Source organism: Lissotriton helveticus, chromosome 2_2 (assembly GCF_964261635.1).
Source record: "Lissotriton helveticus chromosome 2_2, aLisHel1.1, whole genome shotgun sequence".
Lineage (NCBI taxonomy): Eukaryota > Metazoa > Chordata > Amphibia > Caudata > Salamandridae > Lissotriton > Lissotriton helveticus.
The window spans coordinates 151,628,199-151,646,163 of record NC_136060.1 but is presented as its reverse complement, the minus strand read 5'-3'; the positions used below and the strand labels follow the sequence as shown (position 1 = coordinate 151,646,163).

The 17,965-nt window shown below is 44.0% G+C and overlaps 1 protein-coding gene across 1 annotated transcript in view; it reads right to left on the bottom strand.

Moving 5' to 3' along the window:
- The window catches only part of GABRA2 (gamma-aminobutyric acid type A receptor subunit alpha2), a 567,584-nt gene extending 549,985 nt beyond the window's left edge, over window positions 1-17,599 (bottom strand). The window contains exons 1-3 of the mRNA XM_078678235.1: window positions 17,493-17,599; window positions 17,027-17,121; window positions 15,319-15,428 (exon numbers count right to left, since the gene is read on the bottom strand). Coding sequence (XP_078534361.1) covers window positions 15,319-15,428; window positions 17,027-17,097 — 181 coding nt within the window. The 5' untranslated portion in view covers window positions 17,098-17,121; window positions 17,493-17,599. The remainder of the gene's footprint in view (window positions 1-15,318; window positions 15,429-17,026; window positions 17,122-17,492) is intronic.
- Between the last annotated feature and the right edge of the window lie 366 nt (window positions 17,600-17,965).

Genomic DNA, 17,965 nt, shown 5'->3' with positions numbered 1-17,965 from the left:
TGGGAAAAAACACCTTATGATAAACCATGACATGACCAAGGTCTTGTCTTTCGCTCGGTACAGAATTTAAGAAAGAAGAAATACCTCATATGCCACATGTGCAGCAACATCATTAAATCTGCCAGGAAGTAAAATTACCTGGGTGTCTTCCTCACAGAGTGTCCTAAATCTTTCACCCATATAGTCTCCCGGATTCAGACTCAGTGAACAAGTTACAAGAAAATATTTCAATTGCTCTGCTAGGGCAAGACTCCGATTGAAGTTTGGGCTTTCGATACAGACTCTAGTCTGTGAGTCAGATGTTCTGAAATACTACATTCAGGTCCTGAAAGCACCCGCCAACTCACTTAAAGCCTGTCTGAAAACTGTATTTGAGACCACGGGCAATCCCTGGCACCAGCAAATACAAAAAGCCATCATCTCCTTTCAAATTGAAGAACCAGCATTAAAATCAGAAGACATTATCTACATGGCTTTGAAAAGGGTAAATAAAAGGCAACTGAAATTAATTTGCATCAATAAGAGATATCCCTACTAAAGACCTCTACTATTCTCTTCCCCTGAATAACTTGTACCAGACTGGAAAACCACAACCATATCTACTAGAAGCCTTTCACAGAAAAGTTTGTAGAGAATTCCAGTATAAGTGCCTACTAGGCTTAGCAATAACCAAAATGTATCCGACATGGGCCTCAAAAGGTGAGAGAGGCGTAAAGGCTATGCCAGTACAGATGTGAATCATGGCTGCATCTCCTGCATTGTTGTTCCAAGCTGAAGGCTTCCAGGAGGTCTTTTATGAAGCCAATCTACCTGACCAGGTAGGTCATACTTGTCTGGAGACCGCTGCGTTGTGGTTTACCCAACCAGGTCCAAGAGCCTTGTTGAGGTGTGGTGCATTCATCAAGGAACTTAGAACCCAACTTCAACCACAAATCTTAGAGCCTTGTCACGTTCCCTCTACCCAAAATCTGATAACTGACTATTATAAGGGGACAACCTGAAGCCAATCTACCTGAATCAGGAGGTTTGTACTCGTCTGGAGGACTCCGCGTTGTGTTACACACAACCAGGTACAAGAGCCTTATCAAGGTGAGGGAAATTTGTCAAGGAACTTAGAACCTCAAATCTCAAAGCCTTGTCACATTCCCTCTACCCAAAAACTGATAATAGACTATTACAAGGGGACACTCTAAATCGTAGCCACAGTGTGGTTAAGGGGCTCTTGGTCCAACTGGGAAATTGAGGTGGGAAATGGGAAATTAACATCATGATATTTATTCGAGCCACCAAGTTTGTAAAACAATAGTTTTGTTAGTCTATCAAGTCACTGTGCCCTCCACCTTCATCCACTCCCCTTAAATCATATGGGCTTGGGACACTTTATTGCTCCTGTTGATTTTTAAAGTCTCTCCCCCTCACATCCTTTTCATACGTGAATGAATCCCCTTTTATTGGTGATGGGATTCAGAAAAGGCTTTTTAAAAATCTTAAAAGTCCCATTGTTTCTTATGTCATGCTGAGGTACTAGATGTTGAAGGAAACTTATTTTTGCACTGTTTGAAGCACTTTGTTTCAGGTGCTTTGGTCGTTACATACTGTAGGAATCACGCTGTTTTTGCAAATTCGCCAACATTTTGCATGTTATATTTCTTGCACTACACTATGTACTTTGCCTCTGCCCCTTTCCTGTTTATGCACTTTAACCTAAAATGTTTATAAAAAATTAATCTCAATGTAACACCTAAATATGGTTGTTTTAGCACAAAGACAGATGTTTTATTATGGTATGGATACAAATTGTTACGGTTTTTATTAACTAAACAATAAATTGACTACTACTGCCTCTGCTCTCCTGGTGGAAGGCTGAGACCATATTTAGAGGTCCCTGCCAGATGGGGCAGACCTCTGTGCCTTCAGTAGAGCCACTGCTGCAGTGGCTCTATGTCAGGTATGGATCTTTTGCAGGTTTGATGCACCTACTTGGAAAATCATTTATTTTCTGAAAACCAACTCCCATAGCAGAAGAAACCTATAAGTTAATAGCCCTGATATGAGAGGGGAAAATGTGCATTTTGCCTGTCCAGGGTCAACATGCCCCCCATGATGGTCTCCAATGAGGGTCGGCACTGAAATGCAAATACAATCAGTTTTCACCAAGTTATTTCCAGAAATGGCCTTAATTATAAACAGAGTGGAAGAACCATGAGTTTCCCAAGGAGGGACCACTAGAAATTATTGTAGTGTTCCTGTTTTGCTAAACTTGAATTGACCGTCATGCCCCTTTTCTTTGACCTCGGAAAGATATGCACATAATGCAGAGGTTACCACAGGGTAGATGCAACCAGGGGAAGCAAGACATACATATTTGTCTCAATCTCAGATTTGTTTATCTGAATAGAAATGCTTCAGTTTGATCATGTCTTAAAGATATCAAGTCTCATGATGCCCTGGCTGGCTACTTTTCTACCTGAGGATTTTGAGCAACGAAAAATTGACCAAGTCTGAATTTAATGCAAGGGAATGGATTAGGCTAGCAAAGTTACTGCAGCCGCAAATGTCCCTTCATGGTTACAAAATTGATTGGTGTCGACCTTTACTCTGAATTTCTCTGGAGGAGTCCCCAGAATCTGTAATGCCCTCCTTCCAGCAACAAAGGCCAGTCCAATGAATTCTATTTTCAAGAAGGAGGTGAAAACAATAATTATGACAACATTTTTTTCCCGCAAGAACAGACTACAACTGGCAGTTTACCAGGGAAGCCCCAAGAACATGGAAGGACTACACTGAAAGGATTTCCCCGCCACTGTAGAGCCTACACAGTGGTGACGCAGAGATACACTTGAAAATAAATGACCACTGCGCCTATCAGCTGAGCCACATTTGCCCCAATACAAACACGATTCAGAAAAGGGGGTGGTGATGAACAGAGTGTCTGAATTAAGCAGACCACTCTTTCCCAGTCCAAAGATCAGGGCTTGATCCATCACCGTTATTTAGCTCACTGCCCCATCCCAGCTCAGAACCTGGCTATATGCAAATTAGTCTGTCCCTGGCCCAGTGCATCATGGGAACAGGGCAGACCAAACTACCAAGCCAATTAATTAATTAATTAATTAAATAATATATAACGGTTAAAGACGTGTGCGAGTCGAATCATGATTAGTGTGATTGCATAGAACTATGACTCTCGTGTATTGGTTTGACGAGATGTACTGACTTGGAACATAGAGCTGATTTAGTTAAGTTCCGAAATATGTTGTAGGCTTGTGTGTTGGGCTATGCCACAGGATATGAAGATTTTCTTGAATCCTAGTTGATGGTAAAGCGATAAAACCTCTTATAGATCACTTATCTTACTCTGACTACTGTATTCTCAGATGTTTTCGAATTACTGTAAGCTGCTGTGGTATGTTTAATAAAATGTTATTAAAAAAAAAGAGGGCATGGTCGCCACACCAGACGAGGCAGAGGTTGTCTCCAATACGGGTTCAGCACCCCCAGGGGATTGACAAACTCAACAGAAGAACTATCCATGGTGGCTAGTGATAACCTATCTAATAATCCTTTACCTAGCACGGACGACTTCCAGAAGGTACCCATCTTAAACTCATCTTCGCACACCCTATCAGAAGATGAAAATATCATTGTTGAGCAGAGAGCTCTCCTTTGTACAAACTTCCTGCCCCAATTTCTGGGAACTACAAATTGAAATGCTACGGATCTTTATAAAAATACACCCACATTCTTTCTTCCAAGAAAATCCCAGTACCCCCTGTACTGCCAATACAAACTCCGGTCCTCCATCTATCTTCTCTCCTCCCTGCTGTTGTCTCCCGGTGGAGGTACACACTTTTGAGAAAGTAATTCTCAAACAAATCTCTAAATTAGAATTTAAACTGGGCTTTACTCCATACAATCTCCCCCTTTGTGAAAATCAGGTACTCGCCAAACTCAATATTAATCATACCCAGGTCGTTCAACCAGTTGACAAAGGTGGTGGCATCATGGTTCAGGACATTGACCCATATAAAACTGAGATTCTTAGACATTTGTCCAATACTGACCACTATTTGAGATTAGGTACATACCCACCAGTGAAATTCAAAGCCTTATCCACGGTATCACAGAGATGGGCAAAATAGAAGGCTTTCTGATTCATAGTGAATTTTTCTTTCTTAATATGAACTATCCTAGGACACCTGTGATTTACACTCTGCCTACAATACTCAAAAACACTGAAACTTCCGGAGGTCGTCCCATTAGTTCAAGGTGCGGATCCATTTTAGAGACCCCTGGACAATATGTAGATTTTTTCATTAAAGACTTCAGACCCAAACCACATTTTTACATTAAAGACACTACGGACATGATCACCCAAGTTAAAGATCTTCCTTTTGACCCCAATGCCGACATTCTTTGAACTTGGATGTAGAACTGCTCTACACCAATATTCCCCAGACACAGGTCCTAAACATCATTGGGAAAACCTGAATTCCAGGACTCAACCCCAGTCTCTCCCGACATCCTTTATTATACATCTTCCCAAGATTTGCCTCACATGCAATTTCTTTTTCCTTGCTGGACAATTTTGTCAACAGGTCAAAGGTACTTCAATGGGGACAGTTTTTGCTCCCAGCTTTGCTGTATTGTACATGAATGACCTTGAAATTAACAAGTTACTGGCTCTATTCAATTCATTTCGCAATAACGTGACCATTTGGAAATGCCATATCGACTACATTTTTTTGATTTGGCAAGGCACTGAACTGACTCTCCTTAATTTCCTGAAATGGTTCAACAGCAACTATAATGAACTTAAATATCACACTCACACACAACAAGTCAGAGATAGATTTTCTAGACCTTTGGATTAAACCTGTTGACGGTGAGCTTTTCACCACAAGCCCTCAAAGAGGAAAACTCTTCTCTCCTATGACTGCCATCGCCCTCGAGTTTAGAAGGACTCACTACCGTTTTAACAACTTCTTCATATTGGAAGGAATTGTTCTTTCAAGCAAGATTACTTCCATAGAGCCAACAATTTGCCACAAGATGGATTACCAGAGGCTACCCCTGTAAACTTGTCTGCAGATCCATCAAAAGGGCATGGTATTGCCCAACACAAAATTCTATTCATACCTAAACCCAAAACAGTCATGACTGCCTAGTTTTTTACACCACCTTCTCACCCAATTCAAATCAAATCAAAAACTGTATTCTGAAGCACTGGCCAATACTCAGTGCCAGAGACCTAAATGTTGCGCAACCACTTTTTGCATTTCTTAAAAATAGAAATATTAGAGACCACTTAGTCAGGGCCAGTCTCCCAGCTAAAACGATTACACAAACTCTCACTTATTTATGTGGCAAACGCCCTATATTTGGACACTCTAAGGGGCAGATTTACAAGGTCTGGCACATCTCTGCAAATCAGCAGGGATGCGCCAGAAAACTTGCAACACGCAAAACTACCCATGCACCACCACGGATGCGCTGAATTTCCAATGCAGTGCACCATGGCGCATGGATAAAGCAATACCAAAGGGGATGATGGACGGAGCACTGGAGCAAATCAAACACTCACCCCCAGTCAACTGATATGGGTTTAATCCATCGTCATTCTTTAGCTCACTCCACCACCCCAGTTCAGACATGGCCATGTGCAAATCAGTCTAACCCTTTGCCTTATGGGAACAGTCCAGCCCGAGTTCGGGACTGGGCTGGACTGTTCCCATGAGGCACAGGGTCAAGACTGATTTGCATATGGCTGGGTCCAAACTGGAATGGCATGGTGAGCTAAGAAACGATGGATTTAGGCCCTGAACTGTGTACTGAGCTGAATGTATTACATTGTTCTGCATTCTGTCCATCAACTGTTGTTTTTGCATTTGGCACCCCGAGTGGGACGGGTATGCTCCGACTTGAGTCCTGTGCTCTCTATGCCACTGGAACCAAGTTATCCTGACAGAACAGGGGTGAAAACCCGAAACCGGTCCTATGATGCTTGTTTCCAGTCCAGAGAGGACCTGGCTTGGCAGTTCGGGCTGGACTGTTCCCATGAGGCACAGGGTCAAGACTGATTTGCATATGGCTGGGTCCAAACTGGAATGGCATTGTAAGCAAAAAATGGATGGATTAAAGCCTGGATCTCTGTACTGGGGTGAATGTATGACATTGTTCTGCATTCTGTCCATCAACTGTTGTTTTTGCATTTGTCAGCTCGAGTGGGACGGGTATGCTCAGCCGTGAGTCCCGTGCTCTCCATGCCACTGGATTCAAGCTATCCTGGCTGAAGAGGGGTGAAACTCCAAAACCGGTCCTATAATGCTTGTTTCCAGTCCATTGAGGACCTGGCTTGGCAGTTCGGGCTGGACTGTTCTCATGAGGAACAGGGTCAAGACTGATTTGCATATGGCTGGGTCCAAACTGGAATGGCATGGTGAGCAGAAAAACAATGGATTTAGGCCTGGATCTCTGTACTGGGGTGAATGTATGACATTGTTCTGCATTCTGTCCATCAACTGTTGTTTTTGCATGTGGCGCACGGATAGGCAGATACGTGTTGTATTTGCTGGCGTAAGGTTGACGCAGTGCTAGAGTCGTGTCACGGGAGCAACGCAACTCCAGCACTGTTCCAACCCGGCCTATTTCCAACATGCTGTGTCTCACCTTTTGTCTGCTTCAAGCAGGCGCAAGGTTTTGACGCAAGGGGTGTCGGAAAAGTGACTACGTGAAATCTTGTAGATTTCACTCAGCACTTTTCTGATGCTTTCCTGCAACTGACCGCCCGCACTGCGCAGGTACGGGCACATTATACCTGATGCAGGTATAATGTGGCATAGGGGTTTACGGCGTGACGCATTTCCCTAGATGTGTCAGGTTGTAAATCCGTCGCAGCATGGCTCTTGCTTTACGCCGCCGCTGCGCACACACAAAGGTGACTCAGAGGTGGCGCAAATGTGTCGCAAGTGCCTCATAAATCTTCCCCTAAATGTGGTAACTGTGTTGTGTGTCAATTTACTACAGAATGCAAGGATTTCTCATTTGATAATATCAAGATTGTTCTTAAGCCATTCTCTAACTGCAATACTGCAAATGTTGTTTATGCAATTTACTGCCCCTGTAACAAAATATGAATTGGTCAAACAACATAATAATATTTTATTTTGCTTGATTAATTAAAATCTTTGCATATACATGTCAGAAAGATTCATTGTGCACAGAAGATACCTATACAAAACTATAAAAAGCTGCATAATATAAAAGGGTCAACAATTGCATATTCCTAATGTGTACAATGAGCTGTTTTAAAAAAAAGATTCTCATAAACTTTTACATCTCATTTGGTACTAGCAGCCGTGTCTACTGCAACTTCTCAAGTAGATGGGACAACTTAACCAGGTCCATTGTCCAAGTTAGAGGCTTGGTAATTAAAGTGCAAGTACAACTAATACAAGTTAGGGAGTTGAAGTACTTAAGTAGTATTTTAGCATGTTTTGGGTAACGACAAGATCTTAAGTCTCTTAGTTAACAGCTCAAAAAGTTTTGTAAGCCGACAGTTGAGATGAACGTCAATAGGATTGAAACAAAGCTTCACTGACTGCCTGTAGGACCGGATGCCGTAATGCTGTTATGCCTGAAGCAAGGTGCATCTTATGTCCTTTAAATTGGGACAGTTTCAGATTACGTGAGTGATGTCTTCCTTCCCACTTCCGCATGGGTTAAAGGTCAGATGCCACCTTTCCTTTCCCAAGGTGGAAGATGGGGTTTGATCGCAATTACCCCCAAGCTTAACCTTAGAAAGTTTTCCTTCCTGCTTATCTTAATTCCGGCACTCATGTAGGCTTGGGGTTTTTGCCTTAGATAGTCACTGAGCACTATCCAGCCATGTGCCTTATTGGTAAGAGTTGCTTTGTCTTCTAGAACAGAAAGCATGGAAAATACACATTTGAATCTGCCAGCACAGAAGACGCATCCTCTGCAAGGTACCCAATGCACCTTTTGGGGCACACTTTACAGACAAGATACAAACAGAGGACGAGATTCACTGGCAAGTGGTATCCATGGTGAAACCACCCCCAAGAGGAACTGACAAAAGCTCTACACTCATCAAAGAAGAACTCAAAAGGATACTCTGTACCAACAATCTCAATACTGGTTGGAATAAATTAGAAGACTGGACCTCCTTGGTCTGATATCTCCTTCAAATACTTGATTCCATTTGATTACCAGAAAAACCTGTTTTACACCGTAAGCTCACAAGGTCACACGTGTAATTTTTTGATTCCATATATTTTTTGTATCGATAAAGTAATAAACCACATGCCCTCCATTGTCCTAGCCATGGCTTTGAGGTCTCCATTTGCATTAGGTCTACGTGAAATGACCATATGTGATGTATTTCCTTAGCTATGATATCTACGTTCTTTCTATGTACAAAATGTCCTTTATTGTCCCAGGATATGTTATCCTTCTACTGTTTCCACCATCTTTGCTTAATAATTTCTCCGCCCTATCTGCATGTATGCTGGTTCCAATATTGCTCTTATGTTATTTTAATTACATGTTGCAATTACACTTTCCTCAATGTGATTTAATTAGATTTTCCTTGGTGTCTAGAACTGTCAACATACCACTACTGTGATATATCATCTTCCTGCCAACGCCAATATGGCTGCCACTGTTTTCCTTTATTTCAAATTCCTATTGACTGTGAACGTCTTTGTTCATTTGAATCGCTCACTCACTACTATGTTGCCGCGTACTGTACCCACGTCTCATTGATGCCACACCGCTACCTGTGTCCGACTAATTCAAGTCCATGACACACGGGGCAAACACTGCTTGAATTCACAGTCAGCACATGGTACGCTACTCCTTGACTCTATACCTGTAACTACACATGTTCCAGGGAACGGAGCCTCCTCTCCTTTGTATTTTCAGGTTACTTGATCCATCTGGACACACGCTATTGCCCGTCCGCATAAGGGTCTGGTTATCGCCTAATCTCTTCGCTCTGCGCACACACAATGTGCTCTCCACACATCCAGGTCTTGTACCACTCGGCTGCTACATTTTTTTGATTTCCAACAAAAGCGCCACATTAATTATGCAGCCCCTTATACTTTCAAGTTCGGTCAACAAATTTTTTACACACAATTAGACACATGTTGTGTCCCATTCCCTGCCAGGTAATTGACCAGCACATTCATCACATGCATGACTTGTTCAGCCTCAATAATGTGTCATGTTTTTAAATATCAATTTAAACATCATGTTAACATTGGTTCCAGATTCTATATTGGCCCCACTCCGCCTTCCACATTGGTTGACTGGTTGCCTAGATGCGTGGTTCGCTCCTCCCAATTGGATTAGTTATTGTTATTTTCATTCTTGATCTGTACTCACTCCTTGCAGTAATTTGATTTAGCCTTCAGACTTGGTGCATTACCACATTAATTTCACAAATAGGCACTCACAAGTATGTGTGCACCATGGCCTTTCACTTATCATGTACTCCACTCCTGATTACTCGCCAGTTCCGAATAACTTAATTATTTTTCTTTTTCTTTCTCCATTCCTTTTCACATTTCCCAGCAGGCATTCTTTTCATATCATATTTACCATGTCCTGATGATAATCCCAATATTTTGATAGGGATCATTACACCGTTGACTTTAGCACATTGACAGTGATTCATTCAACTATTCATTTTAAAGATGTGCAATGGTGCTCCTTTATGCATGCAGCCTAAACTGTTGATTGTATTTTGATCATGCATTGGTATGCCTGAGTTTCTTGAAACGCTCTTCTCGAATACTGTCTCACTTTCTATGTCCTATTTATTCATGATGTAAATAAATTACACAGGCGGCTGTCCATCCGATCCCATCCCGGACAGAATTATGCTAGTGGTGGGCAAGGTGCTCGGTCCTGTGATCCAGTCCCTTGTTAACCTCTCGCTGGCCGAGGGCCGTGTTCCACAGGAGTGGAAAACGGCATTGGTGAGGCCCATTCGTAAGAACTCCTCTATACCACGGACAGATATGTCCAACCTCAGGCCTATATCCCTGCTTCCATATTTGAGCAAACTTACCGAAAAGCACGTGAACAAACATCTTTCGAGCTTTATAGAACGCACCGGTAGCCTGGACCATTCCCAGTCCGGTTTCAGGCCAAATTACAGTACTGAATCGGCACTTCTTTCAGTAACTGATGATCTCTGCATGTACCAGGACAGGGGTTATTCAGTTGTCCTGGTACTATTGGATTTATCGGCTGCGTTCGATATTATATCTCATAACATCCTGCTCATGCGTCTTGCTGAGATTGGCCTCGAGACTCTGGCACTGGCCTGGTTGAGGAGCTTCCTATCAGATCGTGCCCAAAGTGTTAGCATGGGCGCTTATCGATCGGCCACGGTTGAGATCACAAAGGGGGTGCCACAGGGCTCCTGTTTGAGCCCTACTTTGTTTAACATCTATGTGGCACCCCTGGCTAGGATTATGAGAGCATTTGGTTTCATCCCAGTGTCATATGCTGATGACACCCAGCTCCTTTTCCCATTTAAATCCCTCACTTCCGAGGTTAAAAAATCCTTCTCTGAAGGCATGAAAGCGGTCTCCCAGTGGATGACCTCGAATTTCCTACAGTGCAATGTAGGAAAGACCGAGGTCATGCTTTTTGGAGATTCCAAAATACTATGGTCCCCTGACTGGTGGCCTTCTGACTTAGGCCCTGACCCCACCCCGAAGCCGGTGGTGAACAACCTGGGAATACGATTGGACCAGGATCTCTCGCTAAGGGAGCATGTAAACACCACGGTGGGATCCTACTTTCATGGGATAGGACTCCTCCGCAAAGTGTTCCTCCTTCTCCCAGACTCTACTAGGAAAACTTTGGTGCAGGCCTTGGTGCTTAGTCGTTTAGACTACTGCAATGGACTGTTGGCATCAGCTAATGATGGAGTACTTGGTAGACTTCAAGTGGTACAGAATACTGCTGCAAGGCTAGTTTTAAATGCTCCTCCCAGATCACCCTCAAAACCCCTTCTAGCAAAACTACATTGGCTGTCAATCCACCAAAGGGTTAAGTTTAAGACCTGCTGTGTGGTTCATAAGGGTCTACACGGCCGGGACCCTCATACCTGGTGGAAAAATTCCTTATATAGAACCCTGCCCGGAATCTCAGCTCCTTCTCAGAGTACCTAAGGTAAAAAAGACCAGACAGGGTGGCAAAGCCTTGTCAGCCATCGGTCCAGCACTATGGAATAAACTTCCCCTTCCGCTTAGGCAGTGTATGGATCACTTTACCTTTAGGAAAAGGTTGAAAACATTCCTGTTCCAGTACTAGCACCCGAAATTAGATTGTTCTGTCTTTCTGTCATCTGTTCACTGGCATTGGGCGCAGAGATACTCCTTTGGGAGACGATTCAAGCGTGGTATAAACCCACAAATAAATAAATAAATAAAGTGTATCTCTGTGTTGATTGTTGTCTTTTTACTTATGCTGTTGGGAGCAACTGTTCCTGTATAAGTATTGGCAATTGAATGAAGCAAAATTGCCTCCAGCTTAATGGGGACAAGAATGAGAATGTAATTGTATGTAAGGCCAATAAAACCTGATCAACATGGGCACTAAATTCTTTCAACTTCCTGAGTGGGAGTGGGAACACCAACCTTTCATATTTATTAGGTTTTGTCCCTACTCATACTGGCCCTATCTTTTTATTTATTTCTGAAACCGACCTTTGAATTAACAGTCACTGTGTTATACACAAATACCCTCCACTTCAACAGGTATATATAGAACACAAATTTGTGAACAAAATTTGTGAAGAAAATTTGTGAAAAAACGAGATAACACCTCACGTGTGCAACACCACAGGAGCTTACTGGTTATTTATCACCAGTTGTGCCCACGTTTTTATCATCGGTCGCTATCTCGCTTAAAAAATATATATGTATGTACATTGGTGTCCAGAAAACCAGTGAAAAATAAATGTGTCCACTAACAACAAAAATTTACCCTGTGAGGTTAAAATTGAGATAAGCCACCAAATAACCGCTTTACACTCAACTAGTGTGCCTATTCAAAATAAAAACAAACTGCATGCTTGCAGACCATTTAATAATGGTCCGACATGTTTCATGCCTGTATAACGTAGTGGCAATTTCTTCGGGGCATGAGGTCTTAATCCACCTTTCTGGACCCTTGTTTCGTACACACAGTGACAGGTAGTACCAGTTATCCACTGCGTCACACAGGAACTCAATTCTATTGTGAGCCCAGTTTCATTAGTAAGACACTTGTGTTGTTCCAACTCGCGTTTTCTCATTGAGTTCCTGTGTGACGAGGTGGATAACTGGTATGAGGGGCCATGGCTACTACCGGTCACTCGTGTGTACGAAACAAGTGTCCAGAAAGGTGGATTAAGACCTCATGCCCTGAAGAAATTGCCACTACGTTAATGCACATAATTGTAATTGCCACCATTTTTTTAAATATACCAATTCACTTGTTCTACTTTTAACAGTGAAGTTCTATATCTTAAACATCCATGGCCCACCTTTTACTTGCTGTGAAAATGTATTTTTGTGAGAATAAACTTAATGGCTGTTTTTCTTTGCCTTATTCAATGCACCAGTTTTGAGAGTGTAGTGATTTTGTAGCACTAAAATGTCACCACAGTTTTTCGATGGCAAAAGGTGTTTTGAAGAGAAAAAGTTGCAAAAAAAATAAGATTTTTATTTGAAGACCAAAGTACCAATATTTAATTTGCAAAGGCCAAAATGACCTTTATAAGGAAGTCAAGGTATGATGCCACAACAAACTAGATGACTAATTCTCTATTGCTCAGCAGCATCACTAAAAAAACCCGAGGAGACAATGGGACCTCGAGACTCTAATAGAAGAACACACCTTCCATTTCATAATTAGCTTCAGCCTAAACATTGTTCATTTCACGAAAGATTAAGGACGCAATTATGAGTGTGGGGTGTAGGAAAGGGCCGCCACTACCCTGCTCCCACATCGCCAAGCAGGGCCGCCTGCAGCCCGCCAAATAAAGAGTTTTCTTGCAGGCGGTCCTTTGGTGTTTTAAAGGTGGCACCTTTCTAAAAAGGCACTGCAATGGGAACGTCAACGCCTGTTCCTGCATGGCATGGACTATGAACTCCATACCTTGCATGAAAATGGGTACATCCAGACATGAGGGTACACCATGTGTCCCACTCATTCATCCCCTGGTCCTGGGGAAAGAGGGGGGCCTTTGTGTCCTCATCTCCTCTCTTTACAATGTGGTCTCACCGCCATATTTAGGGTTGCAGTGAGGAAACTTGTAATATGCATGGCGGTGCCGCAGCAGTACAACCAAGCATATTGTGGCCTCAAAACCACTGTGCCAGGGATCACAGATACCTGGCGGTTGCCGCAGTGCCATGGTGGTGCCATGGCGGTGTGACTGTCAAAGTTGGAATACGGAGGTTGGACCCCCTGAGCGCACCACAACCACTGCACCACACCAGATTTGGCGGTCCAGGGATCACCAAACTCAGATTCAGGCCTAAAACTCTTGTTCTTCTAACAGGGCACCAAGCATAACCCCACAGCAAGAAAAACAGAGAAAATACAAGATTCTCAGAAATAAGAAGTTTACAGGAAGGCGTATTCCTAGACATTTTGGTGGAACTTTCCAATCAAATGTATTCCCAAAAATGTAAAACAAAATAGGTTTCTACTTCTGAGGATTGCCATAAAAAACATAAATGGCTAGTTCACCAATGCTGAATTTGCCTCCAAAATTTCGGAGACTATCTTCTCACACAATGAAATAACTGCCTCCAAAATGCATTGGAAGCTCGAGCTGCTGTATTGACTACATAAAAATGCATTACTTTACCAAACCTACACATTTTGATCCAAGGCTCGTGAGACTGAGCCCATAATTTGCATATAATCCGTGTCTACAGGAATTGGTAGTGAAGCAAAGCTTAGGTGGCTTAACTCTGAGCATCATGATTAGCATACAAGGACTCCGAAAGAAAAACAGGGGGAAAGGAGAGCTTGCGCAACTACAACATAGATCTTATTTTCGGCAGAGAAGCACCATTCTCGAACGGAGTTAAGAACAAAACCTTATGTGAAATCTTGAAAGTAAAAACTGTGGTTCTGTGAAAGGTGTGCTGGTAGCTGGCTAGTTGCTAATCCCACCCAAATGTGCTGATGGGAATATTGCGTCCTGCACACACACGGATTCTCACAGTAAACATTGTTGAGTCACGTGCACAGAAGAGCTCTGCAAGATTATTGATTATTTCTGTCTTTCCATCACTGGTATTTTCAAGAGAAATGCAACACAGTCTATCTCTCAATCTAATCTTCTGCGCTCAGCCTCCTTCCCATTCTCCATGCTAAGTGGCGGGGTTCCACGTAATTACCTAATACTCTGGTCTCCTAGGCCCAAATGACCATTTTCCAGCAGTGTTAGCGCGCGCGCTGTACAGGAGCTTCCCACAAACAGGCATGCGTGCTTAGGAGACGTTGTTTCCTTGAAGTACATGCACGGAACCGACCTGGCAGGTTGTCGTGGTAATGCGGCAGTAAAAGCACCAGAACCCTCGCCGAGCATGTTTAATGTAAAGTATTGGTTGCTGTCACAGTAACTTTCAATGTATGTGCTGCTTTCAGCTACAAATATTGCAACGGGTGCTGACAGTTCTTAAATAAACAACTAAGCATAACACACACAAAGCAACGTAACGCCGCAATTCAAACATAATGTGGTGTAATAAAACAAAACACACAGGACTAAAACACGGCAGTACAATAAGACCAAATCACGTTGCAATATCGCAGCACAAAAAGACAGCAGCACACAAAAAAACAACAGAACACATCACCACATAACAAAATGCCACACAGTAAATGTCCACAAACGTTATTGTCACCCATTATAGTCCAGAAGCCTTTTTTCTGTAGTACTTTTTTGAAACTGGGTATTTAAACCAAGCACTACCTTAATAGCCTCATACAAAAATGTTTTGTGATCGGTCCCAGGTCTTACTGGTGACTTTTTTAAGTTGTTTTTTTACCATATTTTGAGATCCACACACCTTGAAGAAGGCACTGAGCACTCCATTTCAAAGCACACATGGCCAGCCGCCACAACCCATGTCCGTTTAGGTATATGTGATCAAAGCACGAGTTTCCATAGCATTTCGCTTAAGACAATATATAAATAGCCAAAGCCCCTTTCGAAATGGCCACACTTTGCTGAGGGTAGGCAGTTATGCGGCGTATGTAAAAAGGCACGGTTACCTCCTAATCCAGGCCTAAGCCGGTTATCATAGCCATCCAGCAGTCTGTCGAGAATCCTGGTGAAGATGGTGATATTTTTATTGTCGTCTACGGTTTCTGCCAGCGCCGACCTAGAGGGAAGTGGACAACTCAGAGTAAGTGAAGTGCGTGTGAGTGGTTTTCCGCAGAGTTACAAACTCTATAAAAACAGTGCATTTTCATGTCACAGACTGATATTATGAGAGCCCCTTGGAAGTCGCTCGACTAGTATCGACAGTGAGAGTTTCGACAAATGAGTTCAATGCACCATCAGTTCACCACCCTTTGAATTGTGAAGGGCCGTGAATATGTCTGTTTCACAAAGACCACACTGATACGTCATTTGTCGAGGGCCTCGAAGGCGTGTGCATGCATAGACTGCTTACTAAGGGTACTTTGTCATACCCATACAGTTACACTGATAAAAGCGCCCATTATATTAGAACACAGTATTATTTTTTTCCTGGAGAGAATGGTGTACGAACAGAGCAGATTCATAGATTAAAAGCTGGCATGTTGGAAACTTCCCATACGGTCTCTTTTTGACACTATGACATGTTTTCTTTCTACTATTCCCGCCCAAATGTGGCTCTCTTTGTTTCGGCCTCGGCCTCTTGTTGCATGGTCATTCACCAAGTTAATAATAGGTAGCAAGGAGATCTTTCACCACCCATGAATCTTCAAGACACCATTTGGCAAGGGAATGCCACTCAAACATAAAAAACATATTAAAAAAGCAGCCAGAAACAATGAAACAGGAAGCACAACCCCATCTACAGACAGCCCGGCACTTTACACAGTACATATTGTGCATATGTTCCAAAAGCCGGCTTTTTGGAAATGCAATTTATTGAATAGAATTGCTCATAATGCAATGTCGCAGGCCCACATATTGGCCGCAGGTTTATAACAGCGTCTGCACTTGAACTCCCCATTGACTCGTGCTCTTTTCCTACACTTTACCGTAGAACGCGAAGCAGCACTTATGGCGTCTGACGTGCATTGAGCACACCAGCGCTCACTGAAACCCCCCGGGTATAAGATTCATTTACCGTGGTGTTGAACAATAGGCCCCAGGCAACACGTAAATCTCTCGCTACGCCGTGTTCGTGCTGCACGTTAAGGGGCTAGACAGAGTAACGTGCAAGTCAGCGGCTAATACAACAAACATGTTGCCTCTGCTCTGGGCGGAGCAGCTATGTGCGATCCCCACCTAGAGGTTTAGCAGCTCATACGTGGCTACAGGTCTCTCGAGGCACGCGCAGACACCACAGGCAGCAGCCACACTCCAAGAATGCCAATACCACCTTTATGCCCCGCCTGCGAGCTCAAGATGCAGACCGATGTCTCTCTAGCAACACTCACGTGGCATTGTGTGTGGGTGGCAAGTGATTACATGGGGCTTCATCGTTTACAGCACACAAACTCTACATGTGCTCCTCGGAGGCGCTCTTTCTCGTGTCGTGGAAGGGGCTGCTGACGCGCTCGCGCTGCCCTCCCGGTCCTCACTCAACTCAAATGTGGTGAATGTCTTGGCGGAAACAACTGCAGCACAAAGACGCCCAGCAGCAGCTACTGGAGGCATCTATCAACTATGTGATCTAATATTGATCTAATATGGAATATGATGCCGGTGTCAGAGGGCTGGGAGAGGCGAGAATGTTAGAGAGAAGCAACGAGGACCCCTCACCTTGCTGACTCCCATGCAATGCAGAGGATCACGCAGACCTGGACGCGGTACAGAGGCGACTTCGCCTTCATATCTGCTGGCACTCAGGCAAACACCTGGAAACGAAAATGCAAACACATTGAATACACACAATACGCCTGAGATGGAGATACCAAACAGCTGAGTGACGCAAACGCACGCATTGGGATTCCACACACCAGCCACCAAGGCACAAACCCACGGCATTGGCCAGATACTTTTATGTCTATATGGTGGCATGCTGGCACAACACTGCCACTAAAGCCATTCGTGCATTAACAGAAAGTATGGAGATGAGAAGAAACCCCTTCAATGCCCAACAGTAACATTACGTAACCCAAGACACCACCTTCCAGGCTGGGCAGCGGTCCGCGAGGGCAGTTGAAAACTGCAAGCGGATCGGAAGTCACGCGGAGTGCAGCAAAAGATGAGCATTAAATGCACTCACCCAATGTGGAGGGACCCGGAGCACAGCGGCGCCGGTGCCAGGCTGCTGTTGCCGCCCTGGCAGTGGCCGTGAACCCGCAGGTGTGGGCGCCGCTCAAAGGAAACAGAAGGAAGCCCCGGCACCGAAGCAGCCGGTGTCTGCAGTGAAGAGCGGGCGGCGATGCGCTGGACCCTTCCCTGGCGACGAGAGCTGCAGACTGCAGCAGACGAGCAGCAGCGGCACATCCACAGCTCTTCCTGCGAGAGGCGAGCACGCGCTCCGCAGCCGGGAGCGCGCTCTCGGAGGCGGACGGGTCTGACTGATGCTCAGGGAGGGGTACGGCACGCAGCGGCCCCGACACCTGACCCCGCGTTACTTAGCGATTATGTCGTGAGTGGAGGTCTGGGAAGTGAGTGGCGGATAGTCCCTGTCTGTGGGAGAACAAGGTGTGGGTTCTGCCTTCTCGGGTGCTACAGTGCAAACAATGTAAAGAG